Below are 19,399 nucleotides of genomic sequence, written 5' to 3'. Positions count from 1 at the left end.
TGGCAATAAAGAGAACAATAATTTAGGACACAAAGAGACACTGGTCTCTGTAGAGGGTGTTTACTATGGTCCACAAAAATGTGTAGAGAAAGAGTGGCTAACCTGTGGGCTTCTATATGATATTGGACTCCAACAGCCCCAGCCAGCATGGCCCATGGGTCAAGGATAGGAATGGGAAGAAATTGGATTTAGTTCTCATTTAAAGCCAAATTTATCAATTTTACACTTTCTGAAACAATATCAGAAACAAAACACAACCACCCTTCAAAATTTGCTCATATCAAAATTGAGTGATTCACTTCTCCCACCAAACATTGTTTACAAAAATGCATATATTAGATAAAAAGTGTGCATGAAAAAGAATATATTAGGGAAAATAACATGCAGAAATGCATTGTACTGGGAGAAACTGCATACAAAAACGTGTTCATTGAAATTTAAAAATCCTGAATTTTTATGAGGATTTTCAAAAGTTAAAATTGAAGATTGCTACAGAAATGTGCAAAACCAAATTTAAGATTGGAAAAAAGGAGAAACTGAAAAAAAAATGACAGATCCATCCATCCATAATCAAGGATGATTGAGGTTGGAGTTCAAGAATGTTTGGAGGGGCTGAGTTTGGTCCTTGTGGCTCCCTTCTGGAATTCCTGGTTTAGCAGGATCACCTGTATCTTAAAGAAATGGATTAGTATCAGAGCAGAAATAGCTTGTTTGTTAGGAACACTCCTGTCTTGAGTGTCAGTTGTTCAGTTTGGGGGGCTGCGCAGAAAGCGGGGTTTGTGACACACCACTTTGATACCAGCGTAGAGTCTATAGGACGTGGTTGGGTTTTGGGGTGTCCTTGTGGCCCCCGGATTTTTTTACTGGTTTGGAGTTGATTGGACAAGGTTGGATTTTTTGGCATCCACTTGTGACCCCAATTTGCTTTGTCAGTTACGGTACTTGTTTGGGGGTGGCAGCACAAAATGTGGGGTTTGCAGAACAAAACAGCACAAAACTTTGGCATCAGTTTGAGGGCATCTGGAATTTTGGGGTCACATGTTAATGAAGCTCTCTCAAACCACTGTTGGAGGTTACGGTGAAATATGAGTCACCTCCTAGCTAGCAACTCCATTACAATCAGCAGAGTTACTGTGTTTTAAGGTCGTTGTGCAACTGTCATAGGTACCTATCAGCACCAGTGACATCATGGATTACAAGGGACACACTTCCCACCTCTGTGTCCAGGTAGTTTGAGGCATTTTTAGTGGGGCTTGTTTTTTTTTTTTAAGACTATTTTAGGCTAGATCAGGGTGGTCTTAACCTCTCAGACTAAATGGGCTGCAAGAGTGACACACAACCTGGGGGCCAAACAGTGAATTAAAATTCCATATCATAAAGTGGCCACAATATAGTTAATATTATCTTAATATGCACTATTAATGAATTTAATTAAATATATCTATTTAAATATAAACTTAATATATTTAATTAAATACACAATATTATTCACAACATGAATTTATTAAACAGATTTAATACACAAACACATGTATGCACTTTCACTAACAACGCAGACATCTGAGCTAGAGAATTCTTCGCAAATTGATTGATGTCTGCTGTGGTTGGTTTTTGACATCTGCAGGCACCTCTCAAGTGAATTGTCTGCCAAGTTGCTTTGAGTTTTGGAATTTAATGAAGTTTATGTTTGAAAATGCTTGAAGTTAAGCCCCATCACATTTCTGAATCACTATTTTGGTGAATCAACCAAATGAATCAACCAATGAATGCAGCTTCTCGCCATCTTTGCCATGGCATCTTGCTACTTGGGACTGGTCCATGGATAGACAGCAAACAGAGTTATTGACAAATTAATTACAGGCTTAAATGTGGAGACTACACCATTTCATTTATGGGCTGTGGCATGTCTATTTGGGTTGCTACAGCTGGTGCGTATTTCTGAGGTTCTGCCTAAGAGCCAGGATGCCCTGGAGCTTACACCATACTTCCTACTGCCTGTTGCCAGCCAACCGCAAATCATGAGTGCAAGTTGCAGAGCCCCTGACATCACAATCAAGCTCCTCTTTTCTTACCCCGGGCAGCAGCTTTGAGTAACTAGGGCTCTGCCTACATGGAAAATGAATATACCAAAGGATGTGTCAATCATCAGGAAAAATCCATTGAGACTGTGAGGTAGGGCTTGGGTTTCAGCTATTCAGATACTTAGTGGAACTGCCCACCAAGCCTTCATCCTGGGTTGACTAGCTCATTTTATGCCACCTGAAAACAATTGCCTTTGATACACAAGGCCAGGGTCACTGCTATGCTAAGTATTGTTGGTTCAAGAGGAAAAATAGGTATAAAAGGATAATTTCTGGATGCCAAGCTCTACATTTGGGGCAAATACTCTTTGGTGATAGAACCACAGCAGAGATTTAAAATCACAAAATATGCAGCAAAGTGAAATGTGGATGTATAGCCTGTCAGACCTTTAAAATATGCCCTTGTGAGTTCCAAAACTTCCAAAAACCACGTTTGGTAAGTTAAGATTGGTTTACTTACAAATTCTTCAAAGGTCTGGTTCATGTACTTTTTTCCATCCAGCATTCAGAAAAAAGTTGCACTGGCAGTAAAACTTGTCAGTTACAGAGGTGAAAGTTCCTAAATAATTGGTATAGGAACTCAAAGAGTGGCTTGTGAGAGCTATGCAGCTAAGCTGTAGCAACCAGGTTAGCCTTTTCACTCACTGAGCTTCTCAGAAACACTAAAGGGGAACAAAGGATTGATTACCTAGTCCCTCCCACAATGAACTAAACTTGGCAGGACAGCTTACTCTATGGTCTTAACTCCTTCATGCATTAATTAGACTTATGTATGTTGGTTATAATAGGCTGGTTATCCCACAAGTAGATCATAGACTTGGGCTCTAATCATGTCAAAGGGTCGATTTAAGGCAGCCTTCCACCAGCTAGTGCTCTCCAGATGTTGCTGGACTCTAGTATTTCCCATCCCTGACCACTCAGTTGGAACTCATCAGCATTTGGAGGGCATCAGCTAGAGAACTCTGTTTTAAAGCAACATTTCAGTTCAGTGAAGTGTAAGCATCTTGTTGCTTACTCTGCTGGCATAAAAGAAATATTCACTGCATATAAACGTGCGGCTACTTTGACAGTGAAGAAAACTATAGCACAGCACTTACCCTCTGAGGGACTATGTCATTTCTTAGGGCATACCATACATTTACAGAACTAATATACCACTTTAACATTATGGCTTCCCCCAAAGAATCCTGGGAACTGTAGTTTGTTAAGGGTGCTGAGAGTAATTAGGAGACCTCTATTCCCTTCCCTTTGGCCCCATATCTCCTGTATCTGAGTTTGGTCACATCTGCACTATAGTTTTAAGGCACTATGACCCAACTTTAAGTTATGACTTCCCCCAAAGAATCCTGGGAATTGTAGTTTGTTAAGGGTGCTGAGAGTAATTAGGAGACTTCTATTCCCTTCACAGAGCTTCAATTACTAGAGTGGTTTTACAACCAATTCTTCTTCCCCGGGAACTCTATGAATTGTAGCTATGAAGTGGTATGATACTGCTTGAAATGTATACTCTGTTTATACTCTGTTTCCTGTAGTGATGCATGTGGCCCTGAAAGGCAAAGACTAATTCTCAGATGCACCCAGTTGAGGTTTAAACCAATGGCTTTTTAATTTTTCATTTGTATACCACTTTTCTACTTTGCTATACACAAAGCAGTTTAAAACCATAGATATGAGAGTATACACAGCAAAGATCACACATTCTATAACAGTCCGATCTAATGCAAATAATTCTTAATTAAAAACACAAGTATAAAAACAAACTTAAACCAATTAAAATAACTGGCATTGATCCAAGATCCAAGCTAGTTTTTATAATTTATAGACTAATGTCAAGACAGTGAGCCCGCTCTTTCTGCTTAGTTCTCCTTCTGCTTTCTATTCTGCAGGGCCAGGTACTTACGGCATCTCCTTGTCTCTGCCCTGCATGGGTCAGCCAAGACACCCCAGTGTCCCTCCATGTCTCTCAACAGGACAGACAAAAGATGAGAAGGACTATTATGAAGTCCTGGGCATTCCCCAGGGGGCAACGCATCACGACATTAAAACGGCGTAAGTCAGCCTTCAGAGCATTCAGTTCACCTGAGGAACCGCCAGCCTTGAGGCAGCTCTGTCTGGCTCACAGCCTCCATTCTTCCCTCCTCATCCCCAGCATCACATTTAAGCTTCAAAAGACTTTCCTACTGAAGCCAATAGGATTTGTTTCCAAGCCTAATTGATTTCTTTTCAAGCCAGAGTCACAGCTAGGGAGGGAAAAGTTAACCTTCCCCCTTGCCAAAAATGCCTTTGCGCCATTACTTATTTAGGCTGGAGAAACTCTTCTGTTGGCTTCAGTAGGAAGGTTTTGTGAGGCCTAAATGCAGCTAGGGAAGGGGGAGGCTACATTGTGTGTATAGGACAGAGAGGAGGGGAGAATGATTGAATGAATAAATGGGTGGTGTGGATAAGATAACAAGAGAGTATGTGCTGTTTTCAAAAGAGAAGACAGCATTGAATCCTGAGTCACCTATTATGAAATGCACAAGTATACTTATATATACTTTTAATGGCTAGGAATGGGGATTTGTTATGTTGGGGCAATGAGGAAGCACTGAATTCTAATACCTTCAGAAGTCAATGAAGTAAGCATTTTCCTTCTTTAGGGTTGGCAAAGTGTTTGATTTTGAGTTGCAGAAATAGATTCAAAAATATATATATTTGCCCAGGTGGTTAACGGGTGGTCCCAAACAGACTAAGTTGTTTCCAGAGGGTCAGGAGGTTTGCACAGATCTCTCACCCATTCAGGTAGATGCCATCTTATGTCCTTTGTGCAATAAATAGCACCTACATAACCCACCTGTGAGGAAGGGGTACAGGGTGATAAGTAGCAAGGAGCACTACAGTACTCTTGTACAACAAACCTGGTTCTATTTGTAGAATTTTGCGGTTAAAAAAAAGTGATGGGGAAAGCACTGGAAAGTGGGAGATAATTACCAGTTGGCAGAGTGGTATAACCTCTGCACAAATTTTGTGCAAACAAATCAGGATGAATTGCTCAAAAAATAAACAGGCCACCTGGAACCTAATTCTTTACATCCTTTCCTTTAACTGAACAGCTACAGAGAGAAACTGAAGAAGTGGCATCCTGACAAAAACCCAGATAACAAAAAGGAAGCTGAAGAGAAGTCCAAGGAGATAATGGAAGCATACAAAGTGCTGTCAAACTGTAAGGGCTCAGACTCCTAGACCCTTCTGCTGTTCTCACTTCACTGGGGCCTTGGTTTCCCAATGAGACACAAGTTGACCCTGGTTGCTGATCAGCAAGAGAGTGAGGGAGAGTGTCTTTTCAACCAGTGCTATGCACTGAAGCAATCCTGGTTAGAAATCCACACCAGTAATCTCCAATCTTTTCCCACCTGAGAAGCATCCTTAACCCCAACCTGCAGCATGGGACCCACATTTATTTTATTTTCTAACATACATATTCCCCTTCTCCTTCTCTCTCCAGATCTATTGACACTGCTTTAGGAGTCTACGGGCTTAACCGTCTTCTCCCTATGGAACGCTGGGAAATGCAGTTTGGGGTGGGAACCAGCCAGTGGTAGATCTCTCTTAGCACCTGTGCCAAACTGCAATTCCCAGGCTTGCAGGGGGAGAGGCTAACAAGTTATAACTAGTACAGAAATGGCACCAATATTTAGAGTGGATATATACCCACACTTTTTTCTCTCAGGCCCCTATCTTTCTACTTTTCTTTTTCTTTTAAAGTAAATGTTGTGATGCCATTGCTACGACCCACCTTATGTCAGACTGGTCCAAACCCAATAGATAAAGAGCTCCTGACTGCCTGGAGGCATCACCCACTTTGTTTATATGCACAGGAGGCTGATGTCCCCTTCGTGCCTCAATGTTTCCATCTTCCTTTTGGGGAATTGCTTTGGGGTGCTCATCTGAAGTAGTAGAGCTGCGGGGAAACATGCAGTTTCGCCATCAGTCCACTTCCTATTAGTAGGTGCCTAGAGCTTCTCTCCTGCAAAATGCCACCTTCTTTAGATGGCTGCCAGCATCTCTGCACCTTTTCATGGCTCCCTATGCTGCTGCAATTGACTATAACTAGGGACAGGGACATAAATTTGCTTCAGCTTGCATTTTAATGCTACTCTACCTTATTCGCGCTTCCCAAACCAAAACACAAGCCAAAATGCAGCTATCCTTCGAAATTCACACTTACCTTAATTTTGCAAAGCAGTTCTTAATAAAAAACAACAACCCCCAAACACCTGTGTATACATTAGAGGAAAGTAAAAATGCATATAGCAAAAACGACACACAAAAATGATTCATAGAATCATAGAATTCTAGGGTTGGAAGGGACCCTGAGGATCATCTAGTCCAGCCCCCTGCAATGCAGGAATATGCAGGCTGTCCCATGTGGGGATCGAACCTGCAACCTTGGTATTATCAGCAACATGCTCCAACCAACTGAGCCATGCAACGCGCTCCAACCAACTGAGCCATGCTTGATTCATGTTAGGAGAAAATAGCTTGCAAAAACTAGGCAAAATTGCAAACAGATATTAGAAGAAATGTTGATGAATTTTCACATGGACTTAAAAAAAAATGCAAACTAGTGCAGGAATGTGGTGAATTGAATTTAAAGATGGAAAAACTAAAAAAAGGGAGAGAAACTGAAACTGGCAGGTTTGTTTATCCCTAACTGTAAGCTTCTTAAAAAGCTGGTTTGTCACTGGGGGGGAGGGGGAATACAATAAGTTTCAGTTTTATGGATGCCTTGTGCCTAGAGGGGTGGTAGTTTTCCAAATCCTGAGCCAAGTGCTTGCAGCTGGCTGCAGCAGGGCTGGAGAACTTTCAGGTATATCTTCTGCCTTTCAGCAAACAAGCGTAACCTGGATTGCTCCCTCCAGAACAGACAGAATGAAAAAGGTGAGTGATTTCACAATTCAGTCTCACGTTCCTGAGAGGAAATGGAGAAAGCCACAATTAGGAGTGTCTTTGTGGAGCTCTTCTTGATCCACAGAGCTGCAACCATTGGCCAAATAACATGCGATGAGGAATGTGTGGCAGCCAGTGACCTGCCTTTCCTATCTTGCCCCGATAATATATTTAGCTAAAGTAGAGCTCCAGTGCCATGTCATTGGGTGCTGCTTGCAGGGGTGAAGAAATTCAGAGTGTGATGATGCCACATGGCACTTCTTCTTTAATTACATGTTACCAGGGAGACCGAGATCAGCAACAGCCACTTGTTCTTTGTAACATGTGTTTGGGACTCAAGGCAGCGGAAGAGAAAGAGTGAAACATCTTTCTAATTGGATCCAGCTTTGACTTAATCCCACTGAGGTTGTCAGCTCAGCTGACCTGCACTGAATCCTGGGTCAGCCAGCCAGAGGCCACACAATTAATATAAGAATGCTGTTTGCCTCTGGTTGACCTGGCAGACAGAGATCAGATCGAGCATAATCAAAATCATTATCTGATGCATGACAGAAAGTGCTGTATTGACATGCTGGGTGTTAGCCGGCTAGCTCAGTTGTGGGTACCTTATTCCTGCCCACCACTATGTTACAGGTTTATGACCTATTTCAAAGCATGTCATGTACTTTTTAATTTTCATAGCTTTTCAGCTCTCAATAACCTGCACTGCATAGCCTTTTGCGCTTAGCTACTCCAAGTGGAACTTCCCTTGATGACTGTTCCAAAGCTGTAGCTTGTGCAGAATGTGTTGGCTGATTTTTTATAACCTTGGAGCCACGATTCAAGTGCTGGTTCGACCTATAGAAGAGCTAAAAAGCTGGTATCTGGCATATCTAATAAACAGTTTCCACCCCTTCCTTTGCATAGTTATTGTTGGCTGTCTTCCCAGCAGTGTCCTCCATCCAACAATAGGCCAGACGCACACAGCGCCATTTGTGGTTGCTGCTCCCCAGAATCTCTCCCTCTGGGATTTGAATATTTAAAGATGGGAAGCGCTATTTTGAGTGAAGCAGGCATCAGCAGCTAGGAGATGTTAATGAGTAGTGTCAGGTTTATCTGCATATATTAGTTAGAATTTAGTTTTAGTTTTAAAAAATGTACAAAGGATGTTTCCAAGCATGTTTGAAGTCTAAAATAAAAGGGGCAAAAACCCGTTGGCTAATGACACACTTTCTCAGTCAGCTCCTTATGCTTGAAATTTCAATTCCTTCATGGAGAACCAATTACTTAGCTGGCCAGAAGGTTGCTTAAGTAGGTGTTTGCCCAGCCGAGCCCAAGCTTGCTTTCCAATTAAGGGTATAACATGCTGTTGAGAACTAGCATTGCTGCAGCTCATCTGCCTGCCCTGCAGCCTGACAGTCTGGCCGGCAGGTGAGTCAGGCAGAGCAAGGTAGCATCACTAAAGCTGTAGGGATGCCTGAACAGCCAGAGAATAAAGGCAGGACTGATGGTGCATCCGAAGCAGGTTAAAGAGAAAGCAGGAGAGACTGGAAGCTAGCAGAGGAGGATAATGGAGGCAACTCGGGAGCTAAAGTAGGAGGCAAGGGAGAGGAGGAAGATGAGGAAGACAGAGAAGGTGGAGAAAGCACAGGCAGTATAGAAATAGAGGAGAATGAAAGGGTCAAAGGGGGACAGGGCTCCTTTAGAGGAGCAGGATACAAGTGGGTAGAAGTGGGTGGAGTTATAGAGCAGAATGCCCCAGTAGTGAGTCAGAAAACAGGAGAAGGCAGTGTAGAGGTTGATAAGATCCCACCACTACAGATACCATTGGGATTAGTAGGAAAAGTTAACTATTAGAATAAAATTTAACCACCATGATATATTAATTGATGAGTCATCCATTGCTATTTAATCTTTCTTGTCTTCTGTTGCTTGTATTGTCATATATGTTAATTCAATGATCCATCTATCTATGAATGAACAGAGAACAACTTGGATCTAATGATGCTAAGAGCCCTGACCACTTCAGAATAATGGGCTCACCAGGTGGTCTCTAAGAGACACCCTGGGGCTCTGAAGACCCTTGGGGTCTTATAGGAAATATGGTGTGGTTCACACATGAGCTTTGCTGACTTTTGCCTTCAAGTAAGATGGAAGTGCTGAGCATCCCAGGCCACTAACTGAACTATCCTTTAAATAAACTGTGGCAAATAGTCCCACTTCTGAACTCATTTTTGCATCCATTTTGATTGGTTCTGGAAACACTAGAATAAGCCCTATAAGCTAATTTACCTTGCCCCAAAGCATCACAATTAAAGTTGTTAACATGGAAATCAAAGACATCTTCCTGATTTTGTAACATCCTTCAAAGGTAGCCCAGACCTGTGTGTCAAACTAGCACATCACTATTCCCCATTTCCTATCTTGCAACGAAATGCTTTTGTCTCCTTTTAGGAGAAAATATTGAATTAGTCTGACTTAATCAAAACAGCTGTATAGATTATTTGAACAAGTTGTGTTCACAGCAATGCTATTTTTATAACTTATACTTTTATTATGCTTAGGTGTGAGCCAAACACATTTTTGTACGTTAGGTTTTTATAATACAATATATCTATGTAACTTCCATCCAGATACACTTAAAAAATCCGAAAGAAACTGTATTTGATGTAGTTCTATTAAATGTTGCTAAAATTATTTTGCTTTGATGATAGTAAGCTATGTTTAATCAAATTTTTTGCAGAAGTTGCATTGTATGTACTTCGGGTATATGATTATCAGATCCTTTCAAGAAGTATATTTTGTGGAATGCAGTCTTGTTTTTCTTTGATAATCGAGAAAGATTAGAAAAATGCATCTCCTTCAAAGGAAGTTGGGTATAAGTATCTTTCTGATATATTAAATTGTGACTTATGCTTTTAATTTCACTTACCGTATTTTTCCTTCTATAACATGCAGATTTTTTTCTCCTAAAAAGGAAGGGGAAATGTCTGTGCGTGTTATTGAGCGAATGTGTGGTCCCTGGAGCCAAATGGCGTGAGGGGAGGCAAAAAAAATCAGGCAAAAATCAAATCGCGAGTCTCGGAGAAGGGAAACCTGAAAAGAGGAAGCGGCTGCTTTCCTGCATTCTGCCTCAGGGTCTTACTGCCCACCCTCCTCTGTTTCCTTGCTGTGTTTGCTCAAACGGAACAAAGAGCAGGGAAAGCCCCTCCCCTCCAGGCAAGCAGAGGGGAAAGCAGAGTGTCGTCTCTGTGCTCCGTGCTGCTGAAAACATGCAGGAGGGAGAGAGAGAGAGAGAGAGAGAGAGAGAGAGAGAGCTGGCTGGCTTGGGTGGGTAGGTGAGGGAAAACTTTTGCCTTCCTTTCCTCCCTCCCGTTATACCCCTCTCCTGCATTCTTAGCCAGCTGCTTCTCTGCACACCCCTCTCGTGCTCCTTGTCCCTTCTGTGTTTTTCCTTCCCTCCCCACTTAAAATGTGGTTAAAAAGCATGGATCCACATGAATCCTCAGGATCTTTGCATTGGGTCAGCCCAAATTCACCATCAGATCACATAGCATGTCCATGGCTACAGCCTGCCCCCAAAAAATCACGCACCCACTGTTGCCTGGGGCTGCAATGGTGCAAAAACGTGGTTACAAAGCATGGATCCACAGGGATTCTCAGGATTTTTGCATTGGGTCACCCCAAATTCACCATCAGATCACATGTCTGTGGCCACAGCATGAAGCACAAAAATGATACATCCACTGTTTCATTCAGAATGTTTTTTCCCTTGTTTTCCTCCTCTAAAAACGATGTGCGTGTTATGGTCAGGTGCGTGTTATAGAGCGAAAAATACGGTATCTTCTTTTCTGAAATGCTTAAGTTCGACTAACTAAAGGAAATGTATTTGTTATGCGCCTGAAGATTCATACTTGAACATTAAATTTTCTGTGTGCTTATAAGAAAGGGGACTTATCCCCCTGTTAACATGGCGGTTGTTGCAGAGGGAACCAAGGTGAAAAACCTGTCAGACTACAGTAGACTACAGACTGTAAACAACTGTTTCCACTGCATAGAAATCAGGTTTAGATTTGTCCTGTGAACAGAGCAAAATTGTCACAAGACTAAAAACTTGGTTTATTGCAGGTGTGATGCCTGCCCATGAGAAACACAAGAGTAATACGGTAGACGAGAAAGACCACACCAAGCCAGACAAACCAGGTTCTCAGGATGACGAGTTGAGTGTGGAGAATGACAAGAGCTCTTGCTCTGAGTATGATGACTCAACATTTGAGTCTGATGATGAGTCGTCGAGTTCAGAGCATTATTCCACCTTGAACTCTGATGAGTCTAATGAATCCAGTTCTGAGTCTGGTTCTGAGTGTAGCAGGTCAAGCTCCAAATCCAGTGAACCAAATTCAGAGTCAGATTCCGAGTGCAGCGATCCAAGTCAGAAGTCTAGCAAGCCCCTTCCTTTGCATCCACATAGAAAGCCTCACAAAAGACACCGGGCAAAGCATAACCAATTGTCTCCTGAGAAAAAGGATTTTCCATTCGGGAAGGGTAAGCAGACCCAGGATGGGAGAAAGAGATTGCAGACTAGGGAGAAAAACCTGCCTGTTGAGAACAGTGCATTGCACACTAGGAGCAGCAAGTCTGGTAAAGAACCTCTTGTGGAGAATAGTGAGAGCAACAATGGGAAGAGGAAAGCCCGAACTCAGAAGAATGGGGCCTATGCAGAAAAGGCCAGGCAACAGAGCGAAGATTGGGAGACCCATACGGGGAAGGCTAAGCTTCCCAAGCTAAAAACTGAGCTGCATGGTGAGAATAAGCTTCATACAGGGAAGATGAAACAGCGGCATGAGAAGTCAGAGTCAAGCACCAAGAACAAGCTTCGGAATGTGGAAGCTGATGCCACCCCTGGAAAGCATGAGATGCAAACTGAGAAATTTTCAGCACAGAAACGTAGATCCCACCCAGGACGTGAACCTGATCGTGGGACAGAGCAGTGTGCTGGGCAGAAGGAACGATCTGACAAGCAGGAGCCACGTATTGGACACCTGAGGTACACTAAGAGGAAAACCTCACCAATCAAAAGTAAGGAGATGTCAGGGAGGATGACTAAGTTGATATCGCCAAAGTTGAAAGATGGAAAAGCAATATGTTCCCAAAAGGGTGAGCTGCAGGCTGGGGAAAACAAGACGCACGCCGGGAAGAGCAAGGCAAATGTCCAAAAGAGGGCACTGAATGATGAGAAGAGTAGGATGAAAGTCCAGAAAAATGAGTTGCATGCTGTGAAGAACAACATGGCAGTCCAGAAGAAGCAGCTGAATGCTGGGAAGAGCAAGGTGCAGGTCCAAAACAGTGATGGGAGAGGTAACAAAGCAGATCCCCAGCACACTGAGAGCACTATGCCTGCTTATACATGGAAGGTGCCAGCTACCGTCTGGCTTGGTCCAGCAGAAAATACAGCAAGGTTTCTCTTTGGTGGGGGCCCCGAGTTCTCTGGTGCTGGCCAAGCACCACTTCCGGCTAAAAGAAAACCACGTGGAATGAATCAGGCCATGCAAGTAAACCAGTGGGAAAATATCCAAGCCTGGAATAGAATAAACCAGTTAAATCCAAGGAAGAGCATGCTTCTTCCACATATTGATGCTCCAGCTCATAATGGAAAGACTTGGTCTCCGTATTTAAGTAGCCAAGGGGAAATGTTTGACCCAAATGCCCCGTCTTCCTGTCTGCGATGCTCCCAATGCTGGTGCAAGCTCTTTCATGACAACCTGTGAGTGTGGATGAGTGCTGGGCACCTCCAGGAGTGAGTGTTTGAGAGTACAATAAAGGAAGGGTCAGGAACCCAAATTTTATTTGTTCATACTTGGTGCTTGCTTTTACTCAACAAGATACATGGGAATTATTATGAGGCTACCCAGATGCTGGACTCCCAGAATCCCTCAGCCCTAGCCAGCAAGGGATGATGGGGATTGTAATCCAGTAACATCGAGAGAGTCACAGATTTTCCATCCCTGAACTACCCTAACAGATGCAGCAATGGGAACACTGAGTATCCAGTGGCTGATGTGGAGAGGAACAACGGTGCTTTGGCCCAGGGATCGTTTTGCTGAAATAGTTGTCTGTCCCCAATATCCATGACACTTAAGCCACTTGCTGCTTTGTCTGAATTTATCCCCACAGCATTTACTTTTCCTCCTCGACACTCTGATAATTTCTGCCCCGATTGCCCATGCCTACATAAGATGCCAACATATGAACATCCAAAGACCTCAGCTGGATGAAACCACTGGACAACCTAGTTCAGCACTTGGCTTTCCAAAGTGGCTAACCAGATGTCTTCAGTAAGTTCAAAAACAGGGTATGAAGGCAACAGGCCCAGTGCTATTTTTCAAGGAAAAGAGATGTTGGAACTCACCATGAACACCTTATATTGGCAATGGTGCCAGAACTGAGTTCTGGTGAGTTCCAGCTGGGGGAAAAGCCCTGAGTAGGCCTCTAATGGCATGCACCTCCCAGCCTCAATCAACTGGTATTCAGTTGAATACTGCTCTTGAACATGGAAGCTCTGCTTATCCAGAATTTGTCACAGTGAGTTCACTAGAACTTACTTCCCTAGTAAGTGTTTAGAACAACAGAAGTTTTGTTCCCTCCCTGCATATAAATAAAATGTCCATGACAGGAAGTGAACAATGTAACACCAATTTTTGAGATAGGGATCCAGTGGGGGCCCAGGAAATTATATGATGGTTAGCTTAACATCTATTCTGGGAAAACTAGTGGGAAGCATTATTAAAGACTTAATTAGAAAGTATACAGGCGGGTGATTCCACTATCTCTGGCACCACATTAGGGCTATTATCCAGGTTTTATTCAGGTTTCATTATTGAAGAGATAGGGGACCAGCCATTAGGAATGCTTCTTTTTCCCCAGGAGATCGTAGTGTAACCTGATACCTGACTAGTACATTACTAGCCTGTTTTGAATGTCTACTGCCACCTCCCCCACTCCATCTTGAGACTGTAATCAGATGCAGGTCACATGGCTTTTTCCTACCCTTACTCTGTATTCTGTCTGCCGTCTAGCCTGATGTAGTTTTGGAGAAGTCAAATGCTTGTACCCTATTTTGGTTGACCTGCTAAAGGTATTTTCCCTAATATGGATTGTGACTGCCATGAGTTGTAACTGAGTGCATGGACATATTTCAAGAGGTTTGTTTTTGTTGTTGCATAATTTTTTTCCCATTTATCACTCTGCAAACAGGAGCAGAGCAGGACAAATCCCTTAGGAGATGTATGTCAATCACGATTGTTACTGTTTTATGGCCTGTCTGAAGCTTCCTACCTCAGGAATCACTGGGACACTCTATGCACTATCTATTAATTATATGCACCTATTCATTACATGACATGCATCACTTATTAACAACCATGCCGGCAGTTTGGCTTGAGAAAATTCATGGATTATCTCCCTCTGGGATGAGCCAGAATGAAAAACACAACAGGAGGGTACCAAGGCACTCATTGCAGTGTGAACTTTTATAAGCACAAATAGGAACAACTGGTTAGGTTGTTATCCAAAGCAACTTGTCCAACACTCACAGATTTAGCTTTCTATGGCATTGAAATAAATTGAGATTGTGACAGATTGGCGGGGGGCACCTCTGTAATATCAGTTGCTGGCACCACCTCAGCTTTTCCCTAGCTTTGAAGCCCAAAGACACCTCAAAATTATGGGCTTTCTCATGATCAGGGAAATAACACTCCTCAGCCAACTGATCATCATAATTGGACCAACCTCTGATTCCCATACACCTAACTAAGCAGGCATTTACTGCAGACCCTCAAAGTGTCCCTATTTTCCAGGGTCATTCCTGGATTTACAGAAGCTGTCCCGGTTTCTGATTTGATTCTGGAATGTCCTGCTTTTCCTTAGGACATCCTTATTTTCACTGGAAAAATGTTGGAGGGTGTGGAGTTATGCGACCCTGAGCCAAGGAGACAAGTACAGTGGTACCTCTGGTTACGAACTTAATTTGTTCCGGAGGTCTGTTCTTAACCTGAAACCGTTCTTAACCTGAGGTACCACATTAGCTAATGGGGCCTCCCGCCTCCGCCGTGCAATTTCTGTTCTCATCCTGAGGTAAAGTTCTTAACCCGAGGTACTACTTCCGGGTTAGCGGAGTCTGTAACCCAAAGAGTTTGTAACCTGAGGTGTTTGTAACCTGAGGTACCACTGTAGCTGTAGTGTCTTAGAAGACACCTGAAGTCAGCCCTGTATAGGGAAGTTTTTCTAATGTTTTATGTTTTATCATGTTTTTATATATGTTGGAAGTCGTCCAGAGTGCCTGGGGTAACCACGTGTAAAGAAAAGGTTCCTTTCTAAATCCCCATGATGCAACTCAGACTAGCTTGGAAGCCATGTGTTCTGACACATTAATGCCCATTCATCCCAGACACATGGAGATTGATGGTAGTTCCTCGGGGTGAGCAAAAGAATACTTGACACATGCTCAGACACACACTCTTCTTTATTATTCCTTTGCATGTTCTAGAACTGAGCCCTGTCATGTCTGGCTGCAGGTGGATCCTAGCCAACCCTACACACAATGGAAGCCAATGACAAAACAGTGTTATTCAGGGACCCACAGATATGCTGCATGACTTTGTGTTACAAAGATGTTATTTCACAGTTTCATGTGTTCATTTCGTACAATCACACACAGTGCCATATATTCCTTACCATTTCCTCTCCATGTCTGTGATGAATCCCAGCCTCTAGTTGTCACATGGTGATGCCCTGGCTTGGAGTCCCCCTCCCTCAATTACTAACCCTTCCCAAGTACCATACACCTGGGCCATGACCAAGAGCTTGCAGCCTCACCCCCCTGACATCACAATCTGCAGAAGATTGTCATTGGTTGCAGTATATGCTCATCAAGAGAGGGTAGATGCAAAAGGATGATGGAGAGGTCCTGCTGTCCTTTCCTATGTCCAAGGCAGCCAGAGGCAGAAACAGAGGCTTTGGGCAGGTATGAAGAGCCAGAGGTAATGAGTTCATGATGCAGATAGCATGCACCTTCTCCCTCCCTCCTGAAACAATAAGATGAATTCAGAACTCCACAGCAAGAGGGTGGAAGAAGCCAAATAAGGTCTATGTCTCCAGGGATGCAGATGGAGAAGAGTAAAGTCTAGAGAGACCCTGGAATGCAGAGATCAGAATCGGGAGGTTAGACCCTTAAGCACAAAAATGTAAGATGAGCCTGCTGGATCAGGCCAATGGCTCACCTAGTCCAGCATCCTGTTCTCACAGCAGCCTTCCTGCTATTTTATATCTGCATTCTTGAACTACAAGTCCAGATGGCTATTCAGTGGTGGGTGGCTGTGGGTAACCAGTCCAGATATCCGCAAAGCAATTGCACATATCCATAAAGCATGTCCTTGACATTGCTTAAAAATACATAAAAATATGTAGGTGGAAGGAAACTTAATGGAATTCCCTTCAGAATATAGATCAATTTATTAGTTTTCCTAATAATCTCTACCTGGCCTTGCAGGGATTTGAACCTGTCGCTATTATACCAAATGACCTTCTCAAAAACAAAGCCCCCTTTTGGCCATCTCATGTCCTAGTGATCTTGTGTGCATAACATGGATTAGTGCAGGGTGCCCAAACTTTTTTCAAAGAGGGCCAGATTTGATGCGTGAGGGCCGACCAAAGTTGTTGAGCTTCTTATAGGATTGAAGTTGCTGAGTGAATATGTGTTGCAGTGCAAATCTTGTAATATTGTCTGCAGTCTGCGCTAAATGAAGGAGAGATGTTGCCACTGTTTCCACTTGTAAAGATCCAGGGCAATTTACTGCAGGTATATATACTTAATGATTTACATCTTGGTTATCAACACAGGCCAAAGACCTTTTTATTTTACTTAAGTACAATAATTTGTGCCTTTGTGATGCTTAGCCAGGACCTAGGGCCACTTTTTCATTTATTATACTGTATAGTGCAATGGGACAGCGCTGGCCCCTGGCCTCTTAAGTGAGATGGGCGCACAACCCCAGAGTCTGTCAAGACTGGCCCGTACAGGCAGGGGTACCTTTACCTTTACCTTTATAGTGCAATGGGTGGCGCTGTGGGTTAAACCACAGAGCCTAGAGCTTGCCAGTCAGAAGGTCGGTGGTTTGAATCCCAGTCTCTGCTCCTGCCAACCTAGCAGTTCGAAAGCACATCAAAGTACAAATAGATAAATAGGTACCGCTTCGGCAGGAAGGTAAACGGTGTTTCTGTGCGCTGCTCTGGTTTGCCAGAAGCGGCTTAGTTATGCTAGCCACATGACCCAGAAGCTGTACACTGGCTCCCTCGGCCAATAAAGCGAGATGAGCACCGCAACCCCAGAGTCATCCGCGACTGGACCTAATGGTCAGGGGTCCCTTTACCCTTTTATAGTGTAGAACAAGGGAGTTGGTCAGCAATGTCCTCCTGAGGTGGAAGCACATGCCACCTGCAACTTATGTGAGGATGGGATAGTGGTGGCTGCACATAAAGCTAAACTGTGTTTTGAACAGACATCTTGTATTAGGTACTTTCAGCAGAAGATGTTTTGCATCTGGCATCAGTTGAGTCTTCTGAGAGCTGGAGTGGGTGAGTGTGGAAGCCTGGCTGGAGGATGATCAATGTCCTACCATGTTCTCTCCTAATTTACAGCTGGCCTCTGCGCTAAACAAGCTGCATCATGGTTGATTACTACCAAACACTGGACATCCCTCAAACGGCCTCCTCAGATGACATTAAGAAGGCGTAAGTAGCACAGTGTGCACCAACCACAAGATGTTATATGAACCTGAATTTGGCACTTCATAAAATAGCCCAGTTTGGCTCAGATCAGTTTGGAGCCTGCCCAGTTTAACTTGGGAAGGTCTATCTTACCTGCTTCCTTCTCCTCACCTTTATTCACTATTGGGATTTTTTTTTAATGACTATGACTTTTTTCACCTTTGACAGAAGTGGATACATAGCAGCCCTTCCAGAGTAGATAAACTGCCAAATTGCAGGTAAATAGGTCCAGGGGCTTTTGTGCTGAGCACATCTAAACTGTGATTCACCCCTACCCCTTTAGGAATATCTGTGCAATCTGCCCTTTAATTATGTTGTTTGGTGCATTCAATTTCTATCCTACCTTTTCCCAAGGATTCCAGGTAGATTATGTGTCAGGGGCTCAGGAGCAGAGGCACAGGGAAGAGAGGAGATGGAGAGCGAAGGGGAAGAATCCGAGGGGAGCGTAGGAGAAGAGGACAGTGGACCGAGGGATTCCATGAGCCTCTCCAGCGAATCAGAAGATTCACAGAAGGGGGCGCCAGTGGCCAGGGGTAGGGGGTTCCCAAGGGGAACGCCCCAGGAGCAAGGGGGCAGCAGGGACTCCCAGAGCAGTAGTTGGAAATCAGGACCAGCTTCCCCACCAGAGCAGAGTGGGGGGGGGAAGAGTCCCAAGGATCGGGGCCAGTGCATTCCCCATCAGGGAGAGAAGATGAGGCAGGGCTGACCACGCCTCCATCAGAAAGTCGGACAACGGAGGGGAGGTCAGATCCGGCCAGTATCCCGGAAGAGGGAAGCAGTGACCGAAGTAGTGTAACGGTTAGGAGAAAGGTCACTGGGTTGGCGCGAGAGGCAAGTTCAAATGTACAGGAGCGCGGGACAGCAGAGAATGAGGATTGGGAACCGGGTCCTAAAGCCCGCAGGAGGCAGGGGGAGGAGCTAAGCGACTCAGCGTCGGAAGAGTCCAGAAAGGGCAATGCCCCAGCGGGCAGGAGGACCCAGAAGAGGAGAGAGCAGCGGAAAAGGTGGAGCAGGGCTAGGATCTTAAACTGGTGTCAGAGGGGAGGAGACTCAGACGGGACTTCGCCGATCTAGGGTTTAAGATGTAGGGCTGCGCGCTGCGGCTTTGAAATGGAAATTGAACTTCAATAAACACTTTTGTACATTACGACAGCCTAGCGTTGGTCCTCTGTGAGCTGGGACCTAGAGGCAGCTCTGACATTATGGTATTGCACTTCAAAGCAATCATACGATAACATAGCTAAATAAATTAAAATCACCCCATGCTTTTTAAAAATATCATTTATTGAAAAATAAAAAGGACATAATTACAAGTGCACAGAGTAATATGACACACACAAACAAAAAGAAGATGAAATAGTACTCATGTAGAAAGCAAAACAAAAAAAATCACCCCATGCATGATTAACCCTGCCACAGAATGCCAGACAACAGAAAAAAAAGTTCTGCAACCATTCTGGACAGCTTACAGGCCCAGACTTTGATTGGACAAAGGACTCTAGGACAAAGGAGTTGTGGAACTATAGGTCAGCCACCAAACTCACCTATCTACAGTACATGCCCTCGCTATTTGAATTTGATGCATG

General features: G+C 43.7%; 2 protein-coding genes across 3 annotated transcripts in view; both read left to right on the top strand.

The window, feature by feature from the left end:
• The first annotated feature begins 2,042 nt into the window (after positions 1-2,042).
• Positions 2,043-12,835, top strand: LOC307199382 (uncharacterized protein). Of its 2 annotated transcripts, XM_079947127.1 has the most exons (5): positions 2,043-2,172; positions 3,968-4,130; positions 5,174-5,283; positions 6,951-7,001; positions 11,118-12,835. In XM_079947127.1, exons 2-5 carry the CDS (start codon positions 4,006-4,008, stop codon positions 12,755-12,757), a joined length of 1,926 nt encoding a protein of 641 aa, XP_079803253.1. In that variant the 5' UTR covers positions 2,043-2,172; positions 3,968-4,005; the 3' UTR covers positions 12,758-12,835. The 2 variants fall into 2 exon arrangements, with proteins under 2 accessions (XP_079803253.1, XP_079803254.1); XM_079947128.1 differs by lacking the exon at positions 6,951-7,001.
• Positions 12,836-15,887: 3,052 nt separating this feature from the next.
• LOC307201277 (uncharacterized protein) overlaps positions 15,888-19,399 on the top strand; it is a 35,004-nt gene continuing 31,492 nt past the window's right edge. Inside the window, exons 1-2 of the mRNA XM_079950338.1 lie at positions 15,888-16,011; positions 17,685-17,777. Coding sequence (XP_079806464.1) covers positions 17,713-17,777 — 65 coding nt within the window. The 5' untranslated portion in view covers positions 15,888-16,011; positions 17,685-17,712. The remainder of the gene's footprint in view (positions 16,012-17,684; positions 17,778-19,399) is intronic.

Source organism: Podarcis cretensis (genome assembly GCF_951804945.1).
Source record: "Podarcis cretensis genome assembly, chromosome: 1".
Taxonomy (NCBI): domain Eukaryota; kingdom Metazoa; phylum Chordata; class Lepidosauria; order Squamata; family Lacertidae; genus Podarcis; species Podarcis cretensis.
This window is presented reverse-complemented; position numbering and strand designations above follow the sequence as displayed.